The sequence below is a fragment of the Microcaecilia unicolor genome, chromosome 9 (genome assembly GCF_901765095.1).
Source record: "Microcaecilia unicolor chromosome 9, aMicUni1.1, whole genome shotgun sequence".
Taxonomy (NCBI): domain Eukaryota; kingdom Metazoa; phylum Chordata; class Amphibia; order Gymnophiona; family Siphonopidae; genus Microcaecilia; species Microcaecilia unicolor.
Window position 1 is genome coordinate 36,370,194 of NC_044039.1, and position 22,378 is coordinate 36,392,571.

Sequence of the window (22,378 nt, forward strand, 5' to 3'; positions counted from 1 at the left end):
GCCCCACCCTCGGTATGCCACTGTACAGGGCAAACCTGTCCTCTTCTAACTTAAAATATCAGCCTCTCTTTTCTGGGATCCCTTTCCAAACAGATATCTCCAAACAAGAATTATCTGGCACACAGTATCTCTTCCAGTAGTTCTGCTCTTGAGTTGGGTTTCTCCCTCCTTGTCCCTTCAGATTTGAGGATCAAGCTGCTGTTCCACTCCTTAATCCGATAGCAGGCACAGGGCTGGGTTAAACCTCTGTCCTTTACGTTCCCTTTACAAAGGACACAAACTCAAAACTCAAGGGAGGTTTCACACGGACATGTTACTCCAGGAACCATTGGTAGGTTAACATCAGACACATGAATGGTTAAGGAGAGGTGAATTGAAATCTAAGGGTTAGCGATTGATAGTTGCAGTCCACGACAGTGGATGAGGTGGTTTACAGCAAGCACTGAAAAAAAACTGGTGCAGCAAACGTGTAGATTCTGTGAGAAAGAGCTAGAAACAGTTACTCATGTTGTGGCTGGCTGCGAAGTGCTGATGGTGGAAACTTTTATACAGAGCGGCACAAAAAGGTGGCACGTCTCATTCATTGGAAAGTCTGTAAGCGTTAAAACATCAGTGTACTGGAAAAGCATTAGGATCATGACCCTAAGAGAATTGTGGAAAACAAAGAGGTCAAGATTACCTTGGACATCTCCATTCCAATTGATAAAAAACTGGATGCCAGAAAACTGGATATAGTGGTAAAAGAGAAAAACATCGGAACAGCTTTGATTATAGAGGTGTTGATCCCAAGCGATTACTTGGTGAATCATATGGAGATAGGGAAAACCCTCAAGTACCAAGAAATGCTGTCCGAGACCAAGACAATGTGGCAGAAAGATACAGAAATATTTCCCATCGTTTTAGGTGCCACAGGCTTGACCAAAAAAGAACTTCCAAGCGCACCTGGATAAGTTTCCTACAGTACTCCATGCCATGATAACATCACTACTAGACTACTGTAATGCCCTGTACACTGGCCAAACCAAAAAGAGTTTGTACCGGCTCCAACTAATTCAGAATGCTGCAGCATGACTGATAGAAGGCTGCAAGTGGCGTGACCACATCACACCCTTCCTGCAAAAGCTACACTGGCTAGTAGTACCTTACTGGCCTAAATTTAAAACTCTATGTTTGATTTTCAAGATCCTCAGACAAAATGGGCCGGAGTACTTAAAGAATAAGTTAGCCCTTTGCACATACCTTTTAAGACCTCTACGGTCCTCTCAAGGATCATCACTATCTGTACCTTTGTCAAAAGAAATTGTATGATGTGATACCCGCTAGCGAGCCTTCTCAGCAGAAGCCCCCACTCTCTGGAATTTATTCCCAGAGGGGCTACATATAACTCGAGACTACCTCTACTTCAGGAAGCAGGTGAAAGCCTGGCTCTTCTCCCAAGCCTTTAATACATAGGGTGACTGACTGTGCATTCATTCTGCACCTGGACTAGCTTGCTACACACACTGTAACTTTGTTCTTTATCTCTTGCTTAACTGTCCAATAAACTTGTCTTGAGTTTAGCTAACCACCAGATTATCCCAACTGACTCTGTACCATGCATCTTGTTCCCACCATATTATATCTGCTCTTGGTCCCTCAGCTATATGGTAAGCTGTATTGCAGAAAATCTCTAGCATCATATCTATGTTAGTTGAATGTTCTAATGTGTGCTTATTAGGTGTATGCTAATTAGGTGCTTATTAGGTGTATTATGCTAATTAGGTGCTTATTAGGTGTATTATGCTAACATTGTATTATATCTCTGGTATTTGAACTCCAGTGCTGTTAAATGTGTATACTTTTGATACTGTTTCACGGTAGTTCTATTATTAGGTTTCAATTTACTGTTTTCAAGTTTTCCGCTTTTATTGTATTTATGTTTATTCTTGGTTATTTTACTATTGTTATGCTATTAACAAAATTGTAAGTTTTATGTTAAACTGTACCTGCTGTACACCACCTTCAGTGAAGCTCTTCATAAAGGTGGTTAATAAATCCCAATCAATCAATAAATAAATAAAAGTTACATCTTATAAACTCCAGAAAGAAGCTCTCTTTGGCACTACGGTGAGCGTTAGGAGTAAATTTGAGAGACTGAGATCATATTCCACATACTTTGGCTTAGGAGTGAGGTTCATTTCTGTCATGGTATGCACAAAACTAACCCATATGGAGAACTTGCCTCTGAAATAAACAAAAAATGGCCCAAAAGTTGAGCCTTAAACACGCACTGTTTCTACCAGCAATTTCGTACAGCAGTCCAAAATCCACCACAGACTCTTCAGGTGTCTCTGACATATATATGGGCTGGCAGAACCACTGCAGCCATTCCAGAAGGAGGATGCTGGAAACCAGATGATACAACAAAAATGGAAACGAACCTGAAATAGAAACTCCAAAAAATCTAGACACTGACCAGTACAATACTGGAAAAAAGAAAAACAGAAATGTGTTTCCTCTTGGGTTTTGCGAAATATGCAGACAAAAGATGTACATTTTCCAAAGCTGACATGTTCCGATCCTTAAAAATTAAAAATAAACTTTTTTTCTTTTCTACCTTGTTGTCTGGGCACTTTATTTTTCTATTTGGGTTGGTCCTAGTCTGTTCTAGTTTTCTTGTGCCATCTTCTGTTAAATTATTTTCCAGGTTTGCCTTTCCATTTTTTTCTCTCTCCTCTCTCATCTCTTCCTTCTCTATGTCTGTCTGGCACTTAATCTTTTTTTATGCTTTTTTTTTCTTCACTTTTCTCTTCACTGCCTCTGTGTCCAATGTGATTTTTTTTTAAATAGCATTTTTTTTTTTTTTTCAGCACATCAGTACAGACCATATCCCTCATTCTCCCTCCTTCTCCCTGAATCTGGTCCTTAGTCCCCTCTTTTCACCTCTCATCTTTTCCCATCTCCCTCTCATCCCCTTCCCAGCACTCCCATTGCCCCCTGTCTCTCTCCTTCATCGGTTTCCTATCCCCCTCTATCTTTTACCTACCCCCTAGTCCCCTATTTTCATAATTTGTACTCACCCCTTAGCATTCATCTATCCCCCACTAACTCTTGTACCCTTATCAGCCATAGCTCCACCCCTCTCTCCCCTTCCTTCCCTTGCCTCCAAGCCATTTTTCTATCTCTTAACCTTTACCGCTATTGCCTCTCTTTCACCATCTTTTTAACCCCATTTCTACCCTTACTCAACCCTTTTAGAGACCCACCCCTTCCTCTCTCATGCCCCTCCACATTGCCCCATCCCTTTTCAGTGCCCCTCATCCTCTCCAGTCTTCCAGATTATTCACACCACAATTGAACCAGGTCTCATACTTCATCCCCTTTCTCTTACCCTCATTCATACCCCCACAAATTCCCATTCAGCCTTTCCCATCCATAATTCTCTGTTCTGTCCCCAGTATTCTCATACTCAGTCATCAAGTCCCAGTTTCTCTGAGTCCAATTCCTTTTCTCTTTCCCCGTCCCCTCCCTTAACTTCTATCTAGTATGTGCTCTGTTCCCCTTCCCTCAAGTCCCATCCAGCTTCCCCTTCCCCAAGTCCCATCCAGCTTGTGCTCTTGATTGCATCCCCCCTACCCCAATTCCCATCTAGCTTCAGCTCTGGTCCCCTTCCTCCTCTCTTCAATCCCATACATCTTCAACTCTGTTCCCGCCCCCCCCCCCCAAGTCCCATCCATCTTCTATTCTGTTTCCCTCCCCCATTCAGTCTTGAAATGCCTCCTTGGCTGGTTGGCCTGGCCTAGCACCTGCTGTAGCTCTGGTACCGGGGGCTGATCTGTGCTATGTAATTTATTTATTTAGATTGTGCTCACACCTTTTTCAGTAGTGGGTTAAGTGACTTGCCCAAGATCACAAGGAGCAGCAGCGGGGTTTGAACTGGCCACCTCTAGATTGCAAGACCGGTGCTCTATCCACTTGGCTACTCCTCCACTCCCGCTGTCTTTGAACTGAGTGGCTCTATGTTTGCGAAGTCCTGTGCCATTCTGTCATCATCTGTTTGAATCGTGTGACTGAAAATGAACGGCACAGGGCTCTGCAGACACAGCCCTGTGATTCAGAGAAAGCGGGATTGAATCATGCAGTGTGGCCCTGTAAGAAGGCATTGCCCACCGCAGCCTCAGCTAGATCAGTTTATAGGTGTTGTCTGGTTCTGGATGGGATGGCAAAGGAGGAGCAAGACAGAATTTTGAGATGCCCACTGCCCCCAGTGTACGAAATGCAGATGTTTCCCATACATATTCATTAATATAGTACTAGTCGAGTAAACTTACCAAACTGAGCATACAATTTTATCAATTACATCTAATGCCAATCAATAAAACTACACAAATTGTTAACTTTACTATAACATTTGTTTACTGAAATTTGTATACAAACCACTATCATATGGAAATACTTCCTGTTATTGCTACCTAGGTACAAATAAATCTATCCAAACCCATTATAAATCAGTCATACAACCAGGAAGTATTTCCATATAATTGTGGTTTGTATACAAATTTCAGTAAAAAAATGTTATAGTAAAGTTAACAATTTGTGTAGTTTTATTGATTGGCATTAGATGTAATTGATACATATTCATTAGAGATATCCTGAACCCCTGATTTGTTGGAGCCCTCCAGGACTGAAGACCCAGGGGCTGAGAGAAGTCTAGGAGTGACTTGAAAAATACTGGTATAGAGGAGGAGGAGGAAACCTGGGCAGACTTGATAAGCCATATGCTCTTTATTTGCACTAATTATCTCTGTTTCAAAAAAAGAGTGAGGAAAAAAAAGAACTGAGTAGACGATATTATACTATTTGTTTAGACAGTCAAGTTTGTACAATGGCTCAGGATGAAGAACTGTTTAGAGTGTATAATGTACTGTTGTTTATTGTTTAGTGATTTTATGTGTGTTTTTATGGAAACCACTGTATACAAATTTTTCAAATAAATAAGTAGAAAAATCATGGGTTCCACATTCCTAATTAGCAAAATGAACAAACTGAAATAGCCTTTTGACTGAAAAGGAAGAAAAGTCTTGAGCACCAGGAAAAAGTAAGCCTGGAAATAATGATTCTGATTTGGGGAGAGAGACATGGACCGTGCTTTTCTCTCAGGGAAACTGTTCCCTGCTCTGCCCCTCCTGACCTCTTCTCCAAATATTTACTGACCATCCCCAAACTGTTTGGGCTGGGTACTCCTCCTCTGCTGTGTGTCTCACTCTTGCTATCTGCCAGAACCACACACTGTGATGATATGAGTTTATAAAACAGGGATTCCTGTTTTGCAATGATGAAGCTCTGGGAAAGGCATACACCAAAAGAGAAAAATGCCAGGGGACCAGCAGGAAGTGGAAGGCCAGAGGGAAGGGGGCCTTGTAAACAGCCTGGGCAGATTTACAGCATAGGCTGCTCTCTGCAACAATACCAAGCTGGAAAGTTTAAGAACCGGGAAATAAAAATGGTTTAAACAACAACCACAGTAGTAGGCCTCTGTCTCCAGCAGATGAGAATCAGAGAAGCACAGGTTAAAATCCTACGTCTACCCAACTTAAATGACTCAACCCTGCAACACTTCACTATTAAAGATCGTATTGGACATTAATGAACTCTTTTACGTCCTTAACCCAACTTGATTGAATCTTATCTTCCCTATCTCAATACAACATGTCTTCCCTATCCCAATACAACATTTTGTACCTATCCCGTACCAGATTTGGTGAATGCCTTCACGGTATTATGTAAGCCACGTTGAGCCTGCAAATATGTGGGGAAAATGTGGGATACAAATATAACAAATAATAATAAATAGTGACTTGCTTTGTGACCTTAAGCAAATCACCTTAAAGTTAATTCTATAAAGTGCACGTAAAGCAGTGGCATAGCCACAGGTGGGCCTGGGTGGGCCAGGGCCCATCCACTTAAGGGCTCAGGCCCACCCAACAGTAGCACATGTTTAGCAGTAGCTAGTGGAGATCCCAAGCTCTACCAGCTGAAGACTTCCCCGTGATGGTAATGAAAATGCTACTCTCCACGATGCTGGCACCTGTGCATGTTCACTTTTCAGCGCATGCCTGCTGCAGACTGCCAAGGTGGAAAGAAGCATTTTCCTGTCAGCTGAGATGTCTTTTGGTGGTGGTGGGGGAGAACATTTGGTGCCCACCCACTTCTTGACTAGGCCCACCCAAAATATATTGTCTGGCTACGCCCCTGAAAGTAAGGTGCCAAATGCACACCAATGTTTATAGAATACAGGCACTTGCATGTAGAATTGGTGCCATTAATAGTCAGTTATGCAATTAAGTGTTTGGCACCAGGGGTGTAGATACCATTGAGTGAGCCTGACAAAAGGCCCAGGGTCACCCAGTGGTAGGGGTCACCTGATTACCTCTGCTGTCCATCCCGCTTATCACCTTCTGGTGGGGCTGGGTGCAGGCTGAAGAGCTTACATTGCTGTCCCTGCTAGTCAGCAGCTGAGACTAGGGGGGGCAGCGGGGCGGCACTCAAAATGTGCCCCCAACCTCGGCCTGTGGCCCCCTCCCACAGTGAGGTCTGGCTATGCCCCTGCTCTGGAGGATCAAGGGAGGGTCTATGGGTGGCAGCAAAGAAATACTGGACCTAGGGGGTTGGTAGGAGAGAGCTAGGGGAAACAGGAGGAGGTGCCAGACTCGCATGGGGGGAGGGAGCAGAAGAAAAAAATCCTGGGCCTGCATGGGTATAGGAGGTGGAGTGGAGAGAGAAGAGATACTGGACTTATGGTGAAATGGAGGGAAGATAGATAAACAGAAACCAGAGCCAAAAAGGGTAGGAAGAGAGGGTGAGAGATGCTAGCCCTGGGGTGGGGGGGGGGGGGGGTCAGGGGTAAGGTGCAGGAGGAAAGGAAGAGAGGGGAGAAGTAGGCATGGGAGGGACAGGGACACAGAGATGAAATGCTAGGCAACACAGAGGGGCAATGCTGGACATGGAGAGGAGAAGGAATAGGGATACAAAGGGGAGATGCCAGGTAGGACGGTTAAGGGATACAGTGGGAAAGTGGATGGTGGGCATGTAGAAGAAATGTCAAAAGGACAGAAGACACTGGAAAGAGTTAAGAAAAAGGAGAAAAGAGACACAGGGACAAAAGCAATACTCAGGCAACAAAGGCAGACAAATGAATATTTTTCTGAATGTATTAATTGGAATATGTCAGCTTTGGGAAATGTTTATCTCTATGTTCAGTTTCTATTTCTTTTACTATGGCAGGTTTTCTATATAGGTCATGTTTGCTTTTGCAAGGCTTGTTTACTGGAGCTCTGAAGGGGTTTAACCTCCCCTCCCCATACTCACTATTTATTTATTTATTCATGGTTTGATATACCTCTTAAACTGTCGAGTAGAACAAAGCGGTATACAATCTAATAAAAGTGACTAAAAAAGGAACTACAATAAATTATAGAAAAGGGACCTCATACAAACAAGAGCAAACACACCCAGAGCACGTACTCTCCCTCAGGTACCAAAGCCATAGGCTTGTTGAAATAACCAGGCCTTGAATATAGACTAAATTTCTTTAGGGCAGGTTTGCTGCGCAAACTGAAAGGCATGAAATTCCGCAAGTATGGAGCAACAAAGAAAAAGGCACTCTGGCAGGTAATCTCCATTTGCACTGAACGGGGCCCCGGTAGGATTATGCGATGATTATTAACAGAGCGCAGGACTCGAACTGGGGAATAGGGAATAGTTAAAGAGGATAAACGTAGCGGTGTGCCCTGGCAAGAAGCCTTAACATCCAGAAGCTTCTCACCGGCCTCCCACTTAGCCATCTCTCTCCTCTTCAATCAGTCCAAAACTCTGCTGTGCGACTCATTTTCCGCCAGAGTCTCTATGCTCACATTAGCCCTCTCCTCAAGTCACTTCACTGGCTCCCTATCCATTTCCGCATTCAATTCAAACTTCTCTTACTGACCTACAAGTGCATTCACTCTACCGCTCCCCAGTACCTCTCCGCTCTTGTCTCTCCCTACACCCCCCCCTCGGGTATTCCGTTCTGTGGATAAATCTCTCCTGTCTGTCCCCTTCTCCTGTACTGCTAATTCCAGACTCCGTTCCTTTTATCTCGCTGTACCTCACTGGAATAGACTTCCCGAGCTTGTACGTCTAGCCCCGTCTTTGGCCGTTTTCCAATCCAGGCTGAAAGCCCACCTCTTTGACGCTGCTTTTGACTCCTAACCACTACTCACTTGCCCTGTACCCTTTTCCCCTTACCTCTTAGTTGTTCTGTCTTCCTATTTAGATTGTGAGCTCTTTGAGCAGGGACTGTCTTTTCGTGTATGATGTACAGCGCTGAGTATGCCTTGTAGCGCTATAGAAGTGATAAGTAGTAGTAGTGGAAGCAAAGCTTTAAACTGAATGCAAAATTCAACTGGGAGCCAGTGATGATTCTTTAGAGTGGATGTGACACAATCAAAGTTGTGCAAATGACAGAGAAGACGAATAACTGTGCTCTGCTGTGTCTGAAGCCATTTTACTACTACTACTACTTAACACTTCTATAGCGATACAAGGCATATGCAGCGCTGTACACCATACACGTAAAGACAGTCCCTGCTCAAAGAGCTCACAATCTAAAAATGGAATGTTGCTAGTGGAATAGCAACATTCCATGTAGAATCTCAAATAGTAGCAACAGAATCTCTAATAGTAGCAACATTCCATGTAGAATCTCAAGTAATAGCAACATTCCAGAATCTCAAATAGTAACAACATCCCATGTTCCACTGCACTAACCACTAGGCTACTCCTCCACTAGCAACATTCCATCTAGAAGCCTGCCCTTGCAGACCAGCAACACAGCCGCGCAGGCTTCTGTTTCTATGAGTGTGACGTCCTGCACGTACGTGCAGGACGTCAGACTCACAGAAACAGAAGCCTACATGGCCGCATTGCTGATCTGCAAGAGCAGGCTTCTACATTACTACTACTACTTATCACTTCTATAGCACTACAAGGCATACACAGCGCTGTACACCATACATGAAAAGACAATCCCTGCTCAAAGAGCTCACAATCTAAATAGGACAGACAAACAGACAGAACAATTAAGAGGTAAGGAATTAAAGAGGTGGGGATAAAAGGTACATTTTGAGATCCCAAAGTAAATAACATTACAATAGTCTCATCTGATCATAAACACAGATAAGATCAGGGAGTAAAATCATGATCAAAGAATGAGCGGACTGATCCTAAGTGCTGTAAAAAAAAAAAAAAACAGACTTACAGAGAGCAGATACTTGTGGTTTAAAAGAGAGATGAGAATCGAAAATCACCCCTAAATAGCGAAAACTAGAAACTAGGGATTGTAGCATCCAACAATGAAAGTGAATCAGAGAGGGACACAAGGTGGCCGGTTAGCCAACAGGCCACAGTTTTGTCACGGTTTAGGATAAGACGATGATCTGTTAGCCGTGATAGGCTTAAATACAACGTTGAAGGGGTAATAAATCTGGGTTGAATGGATTGGTCTTGTAGAGTACTAGAATACTGTAAGCATACATACGAAAAAAAATATTGAAGTCTTGAATTAATGTAGCAAGTGGGCTTAGAAAGATAGTAAAGAGAAGAGGGGAGAGTAGAACCCTGGGGCACCCCACATGTTAGAGACTTTTTAGCAGATGTGCAGTGGTTAAGAGTAACCTGAAATTGCCCCTGAAAATGTGGTCGTGGCCCCAGTGAATGCTCTTATCCAGGTAAGAACCGCCATTAAATATGTGCTCCCTGCTTTTATACATCTATAAACTTACTTTGAATGTGACTAGGTTTTCCTTCTAGAAACTGTTATTGTAATGTCTAGTCTAAGTTGGAGGGGGGTTATAAAATAGGGGGAAAGCCCCTGTATAGTTGTGAATTCATGGTGCCATAGCCCAATGGATCAGAAGGAAACTCATTGCTTCAGGTACCTTCGTGGCTTGTAAGCCCTCTAGAGCAGGGACTTATTGTATCTGTGAATATTCTATTGTGAAGTGCTCTAGTTTAGTGCACTGTGCAAATGCCAAAATAATAATTAATAATATTTAGTGTAATCAATCCTTGTTTTATTGCTTGCCTTCAAACCTACAGTTTATTTTGTTGAACCTATTAAGGCATGGATTCCTGCCAGTGAAAATTGTTCTGTAAATTTCTTCAGACAAAATAAGCTCCGTTATACAACTTCACTGACTTGATTTTTTTTTTTTTTTGTAATTTTCTAGTAGTTCTGTCATGGTTGCAATAACAGTTTACTTGTCGGTTTGTCAATTTCAGCTGAACTCAAGCGCCTACGTTTTTTGGCTGAAAATTTGCATAGCACTGTGATTCTCAAATTTAGGCCTGTTGTTTATTCACCTACATTTAGAAACCTAAGTGAGACCCTAGCACTGAAAATCAGAACTAGGGAGATAATTTTATAAAATTTTTAACGTATATATGCCTTTATTTTATTTATTTTTGCTACATTTGTACCCCGTGCTTTCCCACTCATGGCAGGCTCAAAGCAGCTTACATGGGGCAATGGAGGGTTAAGTGACTTGCCCAGAGTCACAAGGAGCTGCCTGTGCCTGAAGTGGGAATCAAACTCACTTCCTCAGGACCAAAGTCCACCACCCTAACCACTAGGCCACTCCTCCACTATATATTTTATATATGCATAAAAGCCTCTTATAAAACTACTCTACATGTACAAGACAGGACAACTGAAACTGGGACTTTTGGTTTCGGCTCAAACTGAATCTACAGCCAGAATTTATTACCGGTTTTGGCTGGAACTAAAACCAAAATCCTAGACATGCTCCTCCCACCCAGCAGACAGCCTGTTCTCCCAGGCCATCGCCCCTCCCCCCAACCACAAAATCTGCTCTCCCTCCACGGTCCACCTGTAGGCCCTTTCCAGGCCTACCTTTGAAGCCTCTTTGAGATCGCTGCTATCCTGGAAGAGACCACCAGGGCTTCGAAAGTAGGCCTAGTGAGGGCGGCACAGAGAAGTCATGGGGGTGGGGACTTTTGGTTTCAGCCGAAAATGCACTTGCATTTTTAGCTGAAACCGAAGCATGGCCAAGTCTGGGTTTCAGGCTGGTCTCAGTGTTGAAGCTGAAACCAAAATTCAGTTGGCCTCTAACATACAGGTATGTGTTTGACAAGTAGGAGTGTACTTGTATGCAGGGTTGCCAGGTGGAAATTTTTTTTCCCACCCAATCCAGCCTAAAAACAGCCCAAAACCCGCCCAAACTCAAACCCCGCCCCTGACACCCCCACCCCCGCGTCATCACCCCCGCCCCCGCCGTCATCATCCCCGCCCCGCCATCATCGGCCCCGCCTCCCCCGTCATCGGCCCCGCCCAGAACATCATTAACCCCGCCCAAAACGTCAACCCTGCCCAAAACGTCATTAACCCCGCCCCCCGCGGCCGAAAAACCCGCCTGAAAACCGCGGAAAAGAAAAAAAAGAAGCCCAAAAAACCGCGACCCGCCGCGGGCAAAATTTTCCCGCGGCGGGTCGCAGAAAACCGCCCAATTGGGCGGTAAAACCGCCCACTTGGCAACACTGCTTGTATGTGACCTTGGTATAGGTGTGCTTGGAGGAGGTGTTTTCACAGAGTGTATGAAAAAATACACCTACCTGTGAACACCAGCTGTATACATTTACACCCACTCCCATGTTGGTGTAAGTGTACATGGCCATACTTTAGGCTCCTCTGGGCTATTAAGTAGCCTAAAATAGACAGCAACTAGGCACACCAATCTAGGCAACCTTTATAAAATTACTCTCAAAGATTTAATTTTATAACAGGGCACCTAAGTTAATAGAACAGGAAGGCACCTATTTTTTGCCTATTCTAAGAAGATACATAGGTGCCTATGGCCCTTATTTTAGAATCTTCCTGGCGTCTAAATGGCAGCATTTAAATGCCTGGAGAGATACAGGCTTTTAGACTGGGGGCCTTTCTGACATCAGGAAGCCAAGTACATCCAGATGGCAAGGGGATGTGGGGAAGGCAGGGAGAGGGAGTAGTCTGGGCAAGACTGTCTCACTTACCTATATGTTCCAACTTTACTTATACCCTACGCTGTCTATTAAAATGTTTTATGTATTATGTTGACATTGTAAGTAATATACTATGCCATACTTTGTATTGCTATTTGAATATTTTTACTGCTGTAATTGTTTATTGCTTATGTTTAACTTATTCTTGCTGTACACCGCCTTGAGAAACTTGTTTTAAAAAGGCAGTAAATAAATCCTAATAAAGAAATAAAACAGCCTTAAAAACCTGGATTTTTAGACAAGCTTTTAATTTAACTAAGGGGTTGGGGGGGGGGGGGGGGGCTGCAGCCAGCCTTGCTGTTTTCTTTCTTGATTGCTACATCTAGTGTAATCCCCTTTCTTTCTTGTCCCCTTCAGTGGCGTAGCCAGACCTGAGATTTTGGGTGGGCTCAGAGCTAATATGGGTGGGCACGCACTGTCTATATAAGTATGAGTAGTATCTCTTGGGATCCTACAAAATAATGCCTTAGAATTCACTTGAGGATGGATTTCTAAGTAGTCTGCCCAACAGCTGCCCTGCATCAGTATAACCACATACATACTTAATGGAAAAATTGATAGTTTTAAATATAATTACATTATCCCACAATCGCTCCACTGCAAAATGCTATGCACAAACTTGTGCAAAAACACACTCATATCCTTACTAAACCATAACAGCACTAATTCCAAGGATAGGACGAGCTACAACCTTATGCTTGAAAAGGCAGAACTGTAATTACACTAGGCTCTAAAACACCAATACACTACCTCGTGAAAAAAAAAAGCAAAACAAAAAGGGCTGCAAGTACTACACGCTAGCACTGCCCTAGGGCGGCACTGGCAGTGAAATGTCTACCCCCCCCCCCCCCCCATCCAGAAGCACACCAGACCACAGCCATCATTTTGATTACAAAAGAGTAATCAAAATGCTGGCAGGTCATGGGGGTGGGCTTCTGGGTGGGGGTGGGCTCTTCACTGCAGGGCAGAAAAAAGGTATATTTTAATAATTAAATATAAACATTTTTTTGCCCTAAGCAGTGAAGTGCCTACCCCACCCAGAAATTCCACAACAATACATTTTAATAGTGCCCAGGCCCTAGCTAGCTTAATTAAAAAAAAAAATTACAAAAAAAAAAAGCATTTACAATGTATTACCTGCTGCTGGGCTGGGCTGACAGCTGCTGCTGCTAACTCGATTCTGGAACTGACTGGATGATCTCGATTCCAACTAGAACCTTCTTCTTTCCAAATTCCCACGTTTTTCAGGGCAGCCGCAGGGCCAGGCTGAGGCTCACACTAATCGTCAACCCCCCTGCGTGCCTTGCGTGCAGCCGTCCACGTGCAGCTAATGCCCGAGCGAACTGACGACAGAGCCGAGGAGCGAGTCGAGAGCGAGGCTGATGAGCACGCCCGCCGCCACGCACAGCCACGTCCAGCGCGTAGGATGGATACTTGGAACAGCTACGAGTCAACGGGCCTGGAGTGGAGAAATCAGCTGAGCCTGCTGGGCGGGTGCCGGCTGCGACGCGACGTGGTAGCAGTAGTAGCTTATGGCAGGGCCAGGCTGCTGCTTTGCAGAGTATGTATTGTGCGCTTGCTTGGGTGTCGTAGTGGGCGGGCCAATCGGGCTGGAAGCAGGAAGGAACCTCGGACCTCCTGGAAAGATCAGCTGAGCCAGAGCACGAGCGGGTGCCCCGTCTCTGCTGCACGCTAGGCTGCTGCTGCTGCTTCAGTGTGCGTGCGCTTGGGTGGGCGGGCCTGGGCCGAAATTGGGTGGGCCTGGGCCCACCTAGGCCCACCCGTAGCTACGACCCTGGTCCCCTTTCATGTCCTCATTTTCTTTTCCCTCTTTTCTTAAATTGTGGTAGATATCTCGTAAAGCTTGAATGAGCTGATGTGATTGGAAATACTTTCCTATCAAATGTTGTTGTTCCTTTTCCTGTTTTTGAGTGTTTTCATTTTAAATTGTAAACCGCTCAGATCTGCTAGTCATTTTGGGCAATATAGCAAGTTTTAATAAACTATAAACTATTACTGCATGGTTGATACTCACAAATTCATGACACCACCAAAGACAAGCCATATTCAGCTTCCTTGGAACACCACCGTTATGTGTCTTTCAATATACAGGAAATAATAAATCATCTGGACCAGCTTTGGAGTGTAATTTTCTCTTCTTTTTGGAATGGGGCTGCATAGTTTGAAAGAAAATATATTTCGTTGAGGGTGAGAGATGGGTGTCAGTTTTATTTAGTAGGTTTTTTCATTTAAAGAGTGTTTAGCCCCTCTCAGTGCATCCCAAGATGCTCCAGGCAGGGGCTGGGTGCCGCCACTTTGAGAGGGCTGGGCCCAGAGGCAGGAGAGAGAAGGTATTGCTCCTGCCCTCCTGCCTCCAGTGCTTCAAGGTATGTGAAGGGGAGGGAATTCAAACATGCGTGGGATAAACATAAAGGAATCCTGTGCAGAAGGAATGGATCCTCAGGAGCTTAGCCTAGAATGGGTGGCAGAGCTGGTGGTTGGGAGGCGGGGCTAGTGCTGGGCAGACTTATACGGTCTGTGCCGGGGCTGGTGGTTGGGAGGCGGGACTAGTGCTGGGCAGACTTATACAGTCTGTGCCGGGGCTGGTGGTTGGGCGGCGGGGATAGTGCTGGGCAGACTTATACGGTCTGTGCCAGAGCTGGTGGTGGGAGGCAGGACTGGTAGTTGGGAGGCGGGGATAGTGCTGGGCAGACTTATAGGGTCTGTGCCAGAGCTGGTGGTGGGAGGCGGGACTTGTAGTTGGGAGGCGAGGATAGTGCTGGGCAGACTTATATGGTCTGTGCCAGAGCTGGTGGTTGGGAGGCGGGGATGGGGCTGGCCAGACTTATACGGTCTGTGCACTGAAGAGGACAGTACAAATAAAAAAGCAGCACATATGAATTTATCTTCTTGGGCAGACTAGATGGACCGTGCAGGTCTTTTTCTGCCGTCATCTACTATGTTTATTATGTCACTAGACCACCACTGAATTGCTTAGAGTGAGAGGGCTTTAGATGGGTCCACTGGACCACCAGGGTTTTTTGGGGGGAATGCGGGGGTTGGGTGCCAGGAGGGTTGGAAGGGTTCCACTGTGGACCACCAGGGATTTTCTGGACATGTAGGGGACAGTAGGGTAACTAGACCACCACGGAGGTTTTTGGAGTTGCATGGGGGGCTCAAGGAGGTCCACTGGACTCTGGTGGACCCCCTCTTGAGCCCTCCCCCAGCACAACTGTAGAAACTCCGTGGTAGTCTAGTGTGAAATAGGTTTGACAGGTTCGAGTTGCAAACGGTGACCGTTGCACAAAGGGTGATCCATGCATCTCATTTGCATGCCATTCCCTTTGTGCATCAGTCACTGTTTGCGACTTGGTACGTTCTTCAACGACAGTTGTATTTAACCACTGCCTTTGTGCATCTGGCCCCGAGAGCATACTCTACATACCTGGCTTAGGAGTGAGGTTCATTGCTGTCACGTTATGCATCACACCAATCATTTGGAACATTGCCCCCAAGAGAAAGGAAGAAATTTCAAAGGAGTGGTGGATCTACAGTGGACAACAACCAATTTGGAGATTGTTTTTACTAACTTTCACTTGACAACTGGAAGGAGAATTACAGTAATAGAGCAACTTAATTTTGTCATTTGCTCTAAACTTCCACTTGACCCACATTTCATGGCTGGTTCTGTCCTGCCAGTGAAAACCTTTCCTTTTTCAAGATAATCATGCTCTGGTGTGACATTTCCTCCTGCTCTATAAAGCATTAACACTTTCTGTGCAATTACAAGAACGGGGGTTTGTCAGAGTGAGGAGGGAACTAGGCACAAACAGGTTCCTGGTTGTAGAAGATTTCTATTGCATGCCTCCCAGAGGAGAGCCTATTTTGAAATTGAAAGCCCAAAGTGTTTTGTTAATGCTGCGCTCTCAAATAATTTTATTCTCCTGTCCTAAAATAAACAGTAGCACGTCATTAACTACAGTAGTTTGAGAAGCAAACTGATACGTTGCAATTAATAGACTGTGAACAGTAACTGTTGAAAAAAAAAAAAAGCCTGAAATAGCAAAGGGCCATTCTTTTAATTTATTTATTTTTTTACCACTTGGGCTGTTGTGGTAAACTGCTCTATGCTTTTGTGCAGCAGTTTGCTTAAGGTTTTCCCGTGCTTGTCTTATTCCTGATGCAGAAAGACTTCTAGCATGGGAAAATCTCAAGTAAAGCCACTTCACTAAAGGATAACGCAGCAGAGGCGTAGCCAGACTCTGTATTTTGGATGGGCCCAGAGATAAATTGGATGGGCCCTGCCACGCGCACGTGCCCCCACCCAACCACACACCACAAATATCTTCCCGTAGAAATTTTTTAAGAGCATAAGAGATTATTTTTTTCACCTACCCCACATCTTCTCCCTCTCCTCTGCAGCGTCCTGGCATCTGCGCTCCTGTCTCTGAACTCCGTCCCTCCCCCCGATGTCGGTACAGGTGTCCTCGGTGCCTGCAGCGATTCATTCTCACTGCTTGCGCCGGCCCCGCTGGCTTCCATCATCCATGTCCTGCCCTTGCTGACATCATTGCCTGTTTCCTGTCTTTCGGAACGTGGCAGATGTAAGGCTGCGGGGCCAGCGCAAGCAACAAGAATGAATCGTTTTAGGCACCGAGACCGGAGTGCAGATGTTGGGACGCTGCGGAGGAGAGGGGGGAAGAGAGCAGTGTGGCGCTGTAGCTGTGGGGGCCTGTGCCCACTCAGGCCCACCCTTAGCTACGCCAGTGTAAACGCAGAGGATATTGCTGCACTGGGAATCACTAGCGTGGTTTAGTAAAAGAGGCCCTGTATGCACTAGCCTATGGCTGGTTAAGTCTGAATATTGTCTTAACCAGGCATGCGCTAGCTGACTTTCAAAAAACTGGAAAATCAATGCCGAATCCCGTATAGGGCCTGGCATTGAATTTTGTTTATTTATTTATTTACAGAACTTATACAATGGAATATCTACCATTCTATGCGGTGTACAAACTGACATACAAATTTTCAGTTTTAGCACCAGCGGCGGACAAAAAAAAGGCTTCCACCGCTGACTGAATATCGGGGGTAAAAAATGTTAAAATAAATAAAATATTTATGTACAAGGGTATTTTCTGACCAAAATTCCTTCAAGATTCTTCAGTATCGTAATGAAAGGGTATTGGTCTCATGCCCAAGAAGTGTTTTGTAGAATCCTATGAAAATTGGGAAGATATGGAAGGTCTGGGTAAATGGGATGAGCCAGATTAATGGCGATATGCATTATTGCTCTGTGTTGGTGCATTCCATCAGATAGGAGGAGTTATATTTTGAAAGTACAGGTAGCCATTGAAGTGCAGGTGATTTCAAAGCTCCACAACTGATCTTCATTACTGTAGAGTTGTGTGTTGATTGGTCTGATCTGTCAACTGGCCAAGTATCGTCTTAGGGGTTCTCACTGCTCTCCTCTTTCCTGGAACTGCAGCCAGGTACTCTCTCCTCATCCCCTTTCCTCTTAAACATCTTCTTTCAGAATCACGTCACCATCCAACACTTTATTTGACAGAAATAACAAATGGGGAAAGCATGTGGAGTATGGCTTATGGAAATTCTTTCTGACCCATCCACGCATGCATGCTTGCAACTGTGTTGTATGGGTATGTGTGTGTGTGTGTCTTTGGCTTAGAGAAGAGAGGGGAGAGTGCAGCTTTTTTTATTGTGGGGGGGGGGGGGCAGAAGTTGGTGGGGAGTTGTATTGGGTTGAAGGTAGGTAGGGGTTGTTTTGGGGGTGGAGGTGCTATGGTTCACTCTACTAAGTTCCTATTCTACAGAAGTTGGAATAGTTTCTCCCACAGAAATACGTTAGGCCATTATATTAAGGAGCTTATTTCTTTGGGACTCCTAATGTGATCTGGTCCATTTTCAAACTCGATTTCCCACCAGTTTTCCTCATGCCAAATTTGATCCTGTTTTGTTAAATTTTCATGGAGTTGTTCTGCCCCCAGACAGACAGACAGACATTTTTGACCCCTTATGTATAATTCTTTCCAACCTCCAGTGGTTGAAAAGAATAAAAAGAGTAATAAGGATCTAAGGTGTGAGCAAAATCTAAATAAATAAGTAGGCATTCATATTTCATATTCTGATTTTGTAATGCCTCTAGTGCAAGGGCTGTGATTTGCTGCTTAGTTCATGAGCACCTGTTTAAAGCCATATGTCTCTGTTATGATCCTTGGTTCATCATTACCACAACAGCACAAGTTACTCTTATTTCTCAAAATGCTCTACCAATGGTTCTACTAAAACTCTAAACCTGTTGTCCATTTTTCATTGTGTTCTCTGAGAACTAGAAAGCAGTAGAATGGAGTTGAGTGGCCATTTTTTTTTTTTTTTGTATTTTGAACCAGAAAATGAATTCGGCTATGAAGCCAATGAGTGACAGCATTCTGTGTCTGCGAGACGGGAGATGGAAACACGTGCGAAGTGTGCTGACTCCAACCTTCAGTGCTCTGAAGATGAAAGAGGTAAGATGCAGGAAACACCTTCTGCTTTTCCTTCTCGTCCACCCTTGTCACCTCCCATCCTGTAGGCTGATTTTTATTTTTCCTGCTTTCCCTCTTATACCGAAATTTCAAAGAATGGTCAGGTTTAGACTGGACATATTTTTTGCTGCATAAGGTTGATAAGTTTTCAGTGTTGGAAAACACAATTGCAGAATGCAAATCTTGATGAAATCAAGATCTCACATTAGACAATATTGGGGAAGTCACTTTGCTAATAGTTAGTGTATATTAACATCTTTAACACACACTGGGGTCCTTTTTAGAAAGGCATGCTGAAAAATGGCTTGCGGTAGTGTAGATGCGGGTTTTGGGCACATGCCGATCCATTTTTTTGCGCTTCTATAAAAAAGGCCTTTTTTAAATTTTTGCCGAAAATTTTGGGTCTGAGATCATACTGCCAGTCAATGTGGTAACCGGGCGGTAATGACCTATGCGCGCCAAATGCCACTTGGCGCACGTCTGTTATGTGTGCCAGAAAATAAAAAATATTTTTCAGACGTGCGCCAAAAATGAAATTACCGCAAGAGCCACGCAGTAGTCGGGCAGTAACTCCATTTTGGCGTGCGTTGACACTTACGCGGCCTAGTAAAAGGGCCCCACTATCTGCTACAGGACCCATGGGAATAATATGGGCCTTGCGACAGATAGTGTGCTCTAACACTGTTAGCTTGCTCTAACCATTGGTAAGTAACCACTGTGAAAACTATAGTATCAAATGATGCCGAGCAGGGCAGCTCAAGGAATTATGGTACCCTAAGCCAACTAGTTTCAACACACACCCCTCGCATAGTTTCCATCCCCAGTGTCCCCCACAGGTCATGTATTTCTCCCTTGCTCGCTTGGTCTAACGTCTCATCCCACTCCCCCTGGTCCGGTCTCTCTCTCTTCCTGTACATTTTACCTTGGTTGGAATAGCAAAGAGACGCTGAGTGTCTAGCTGCAACAGAAGAAAAAACAGAAAGCAGACACTGGAAGACCAAACAGTTTTTTTCGTACAGACCCTACATGGCCATGTTTCGCCAATTAAGGCTGCATCAGGGGTAATAACATAAAACAGCTAACCAGGGACAACGAAAGCCTTAGCCCAGATAGCACAACCAGTGGCGTAGCCAGACCTGACATTTTGGGTGGGCCCAGAGCTAATATGGGTGGGCACTATGTATATATAGGTGTGAGTAGTTTTTTTGGGGATCCTAAATCATTTTTAATAAACAGTCTGCCCAACAGCTGTCCTACAGCAACATAAACCACTTTATGTTAAACTGTACCTGCTGTACACCGCCTTGGGTGAATCTCTTCATAAAGGTGGTTAATAAATCTCAATAAATAAATAAATATCCAAATCTGTTTGAGAGGGCCTTCAAAAACATTCACATATAGAGAATAATTTTATAACAGGGAGCTTAGGTTAATAGGGCAGGAAGGTGTGTATGTGTATATATTTATTTATTTGCTTATTTTATCTGGAGGGCAGTGGCATTTTTAGTAGACTGGTCCCCCTAGACATCCCAGGAAAGCAATAGGGCACTCTAGGGAGCACTGCAATGGACTTCATAATATGTACCCAGGTACATATCTCACCATTGCTCCCTATCTTGTCTGCTGAGCCCTCTAACCCCCCCCCCCCCCCCCAAAACCCACTACCCCCAACTACCATAGCCCTTACGGGTGAAGGGGGCAACTATATGTGGATACTGTGGCTTTCTGGTGAATTTTGGAGGGTTCACAGTTTCCTCCACAGGTGTAACAGGTAGGGAGAGGTGTGGGCCTGGGTCGACCTGTCTGCAGTGCACTGCACCCACTACTAGACTATTCCAGGGACCTGCATGCTGTTCTAATGGACCTGAGTATAACATCTGAGGTTGGCACAGAGGCTAGCAAATAATGTTTTTCATCAGATTTTTGGGGGGTGGGAGAGAGTTAGTGACCACTGGGGGAGTAAGGGGAGGTCACCCCTGATTCCCTCCAGTGGTCACCTGGTCATTTAGGGCACCTTTTTGTGCCTTATTTGTTATAAAAACAGGTCTAGCTCAAAACTTCTTAGTGTTAATCTTGGATGGTTTTGTTTTGTTCCATTATGGCTGAAAAACGTGTGTTAGGAACGCCCAAATCCCACCTTTAACATGCCCCTGACACGCCCCCTTGTGATTTGAACGCACTTCTGATGGACTTCATAGAAAACCATCTAAAAATTGGTTTTGAAAATGCAGCCTTATGCAGCCTTAAATGCAGATTTATGCCACTTTTGGGATGTTTTTCTCTTTTGAAAATGAGCCCAAAAAACACCTAGGTGTTTGTGTATCTTTCCTAAAATATTAGCACAAATCCTGCAGAAATGGCGCATGTACATAGTTAGAAAAGACTTCAGTTGTGTCCTATCACGCCGAGGACACCCTTAACACACCACAACTTCACAGTGGAAGTAACTTACTATCAACACAGCCTAATTGTAGCCCATAGTGAATCGAAACCACAATGAATACCACCAAACTACTCCTAGCAATATACTCATTATCGTTGATCCAACTAACACTAACCACCCCGCTCACAGAAAGCAATATTATACCCATACTACAAAATTATCATAGACTGAAAAGCTACACCACACCTCACCATACTGACAACAACCAGAACGAAGGAAGAACACAAACAAAAGGACAACCTCAACAGAAGGGAAAGAAAGACCTCAAAAAAGCCACACAAACTAAGAACCGACAACTAACAAAAATCCACATAACACCAATCATAGATGACCCATACCAGAAAATTCACCGCTGCGCTGCTTGCCCTGCTTCCCCTGTGTGTATGCTGGTTTTTAATGAAATTGAGCACGTGCGAGCTTTGCGCATGTTCAGTTTCACTAAAGCCCAGCATGCGCACTGGAGCAGAAAATCAGGGCATGTAGCATGGCACTCAATATCACCACAGGAAGTCTTCTGCTGGCAGGGCTTAGGGACCCCTGCCAAACCAGGTATGTGGGGTTGCGGCAGGGGCAGACAGCAGTGGGGAGGAAGGGCAAAATGACCCCCACCCCTACCCCACAATCAAAGTCTCTGGTCGTAAGCATGATCTACTTTTAGAAGAGCCCATTTCTGAATGAAAATAGTTCATAAAATTACCTCCAAAATGTATGGACCTGTGAGTTTCTGTACTTCCATTTATGTGTGTATGTGAATATATAAAACAGAAAGAGGCCTTCATTTGCATATATATGAAGGGCTTATTTCCAAAATCTGCTAAGTCTTCCTTTGGCAAAAAATGAGCTGTAATTGTATATGGACAACAGATATCATTATTTACCAGTGTAATTAATTGTTCAGAAGAAAAGTGTGTTTGTCATTTCACTTTCAACCAAGTTAAAATAAGATTCATTTCCAAAATCAGCCAAGTCCAGTCAGATGTTAGTTCCAAACCCAGTTTGTCTCATACGTTCTATAGTTCTAGCATACCAGGTAGCATGGCATGCAGGAGCCAGTAATGTGGTAGGCCAGTTGTATCATATGTAGTGACATATTTGGATGAACAGACAACAGAAAAATGTTTTACAGTTTTAATATTAGTTCATTATTTTTAATATGTTGCACCTAACACACAGGTGCTCATTTTCAAAGCACACGGAGAGGCATTTTTGATAGTGCGTCTAAGTCAGACTTTGGACATTTTGCACATAATGTACCAAATCCGAATAGGAAATACTGTTTCGAACAAGGTTTTGTGCTTCGTGCATTTATCTTTTTAGG

The 22,378-nt window shown here is 44.2% G+C and overlaps 1 protein-coding gene across 4 annotated transcripts in view; it reads left to right on the forward strand.

Annotated features, from left to right (window-relative positions):
* The window catches only part of TBXAS1 (thromboxane A synthase 1), a 417,384-nt gene that overhangs the window by 194,968 nt on the left and 200,038 nt on the right, over positions 1–22,378 (forward strand). For all 4 annotated transcript variants that reach the window (XM_030213914.1, XM_030213915.1, XM_030213913.1 and 1 more), the window contains one exon: positions 18,483–18,599. In XM_030213914.1, coding sequence (XP_030069774.1) covers positions 18,483–18,599 — 117 coding nt within the window. The remainder of the gene's footprint in view (positions 1–18,482; positions 18,600–22,378) is intronic.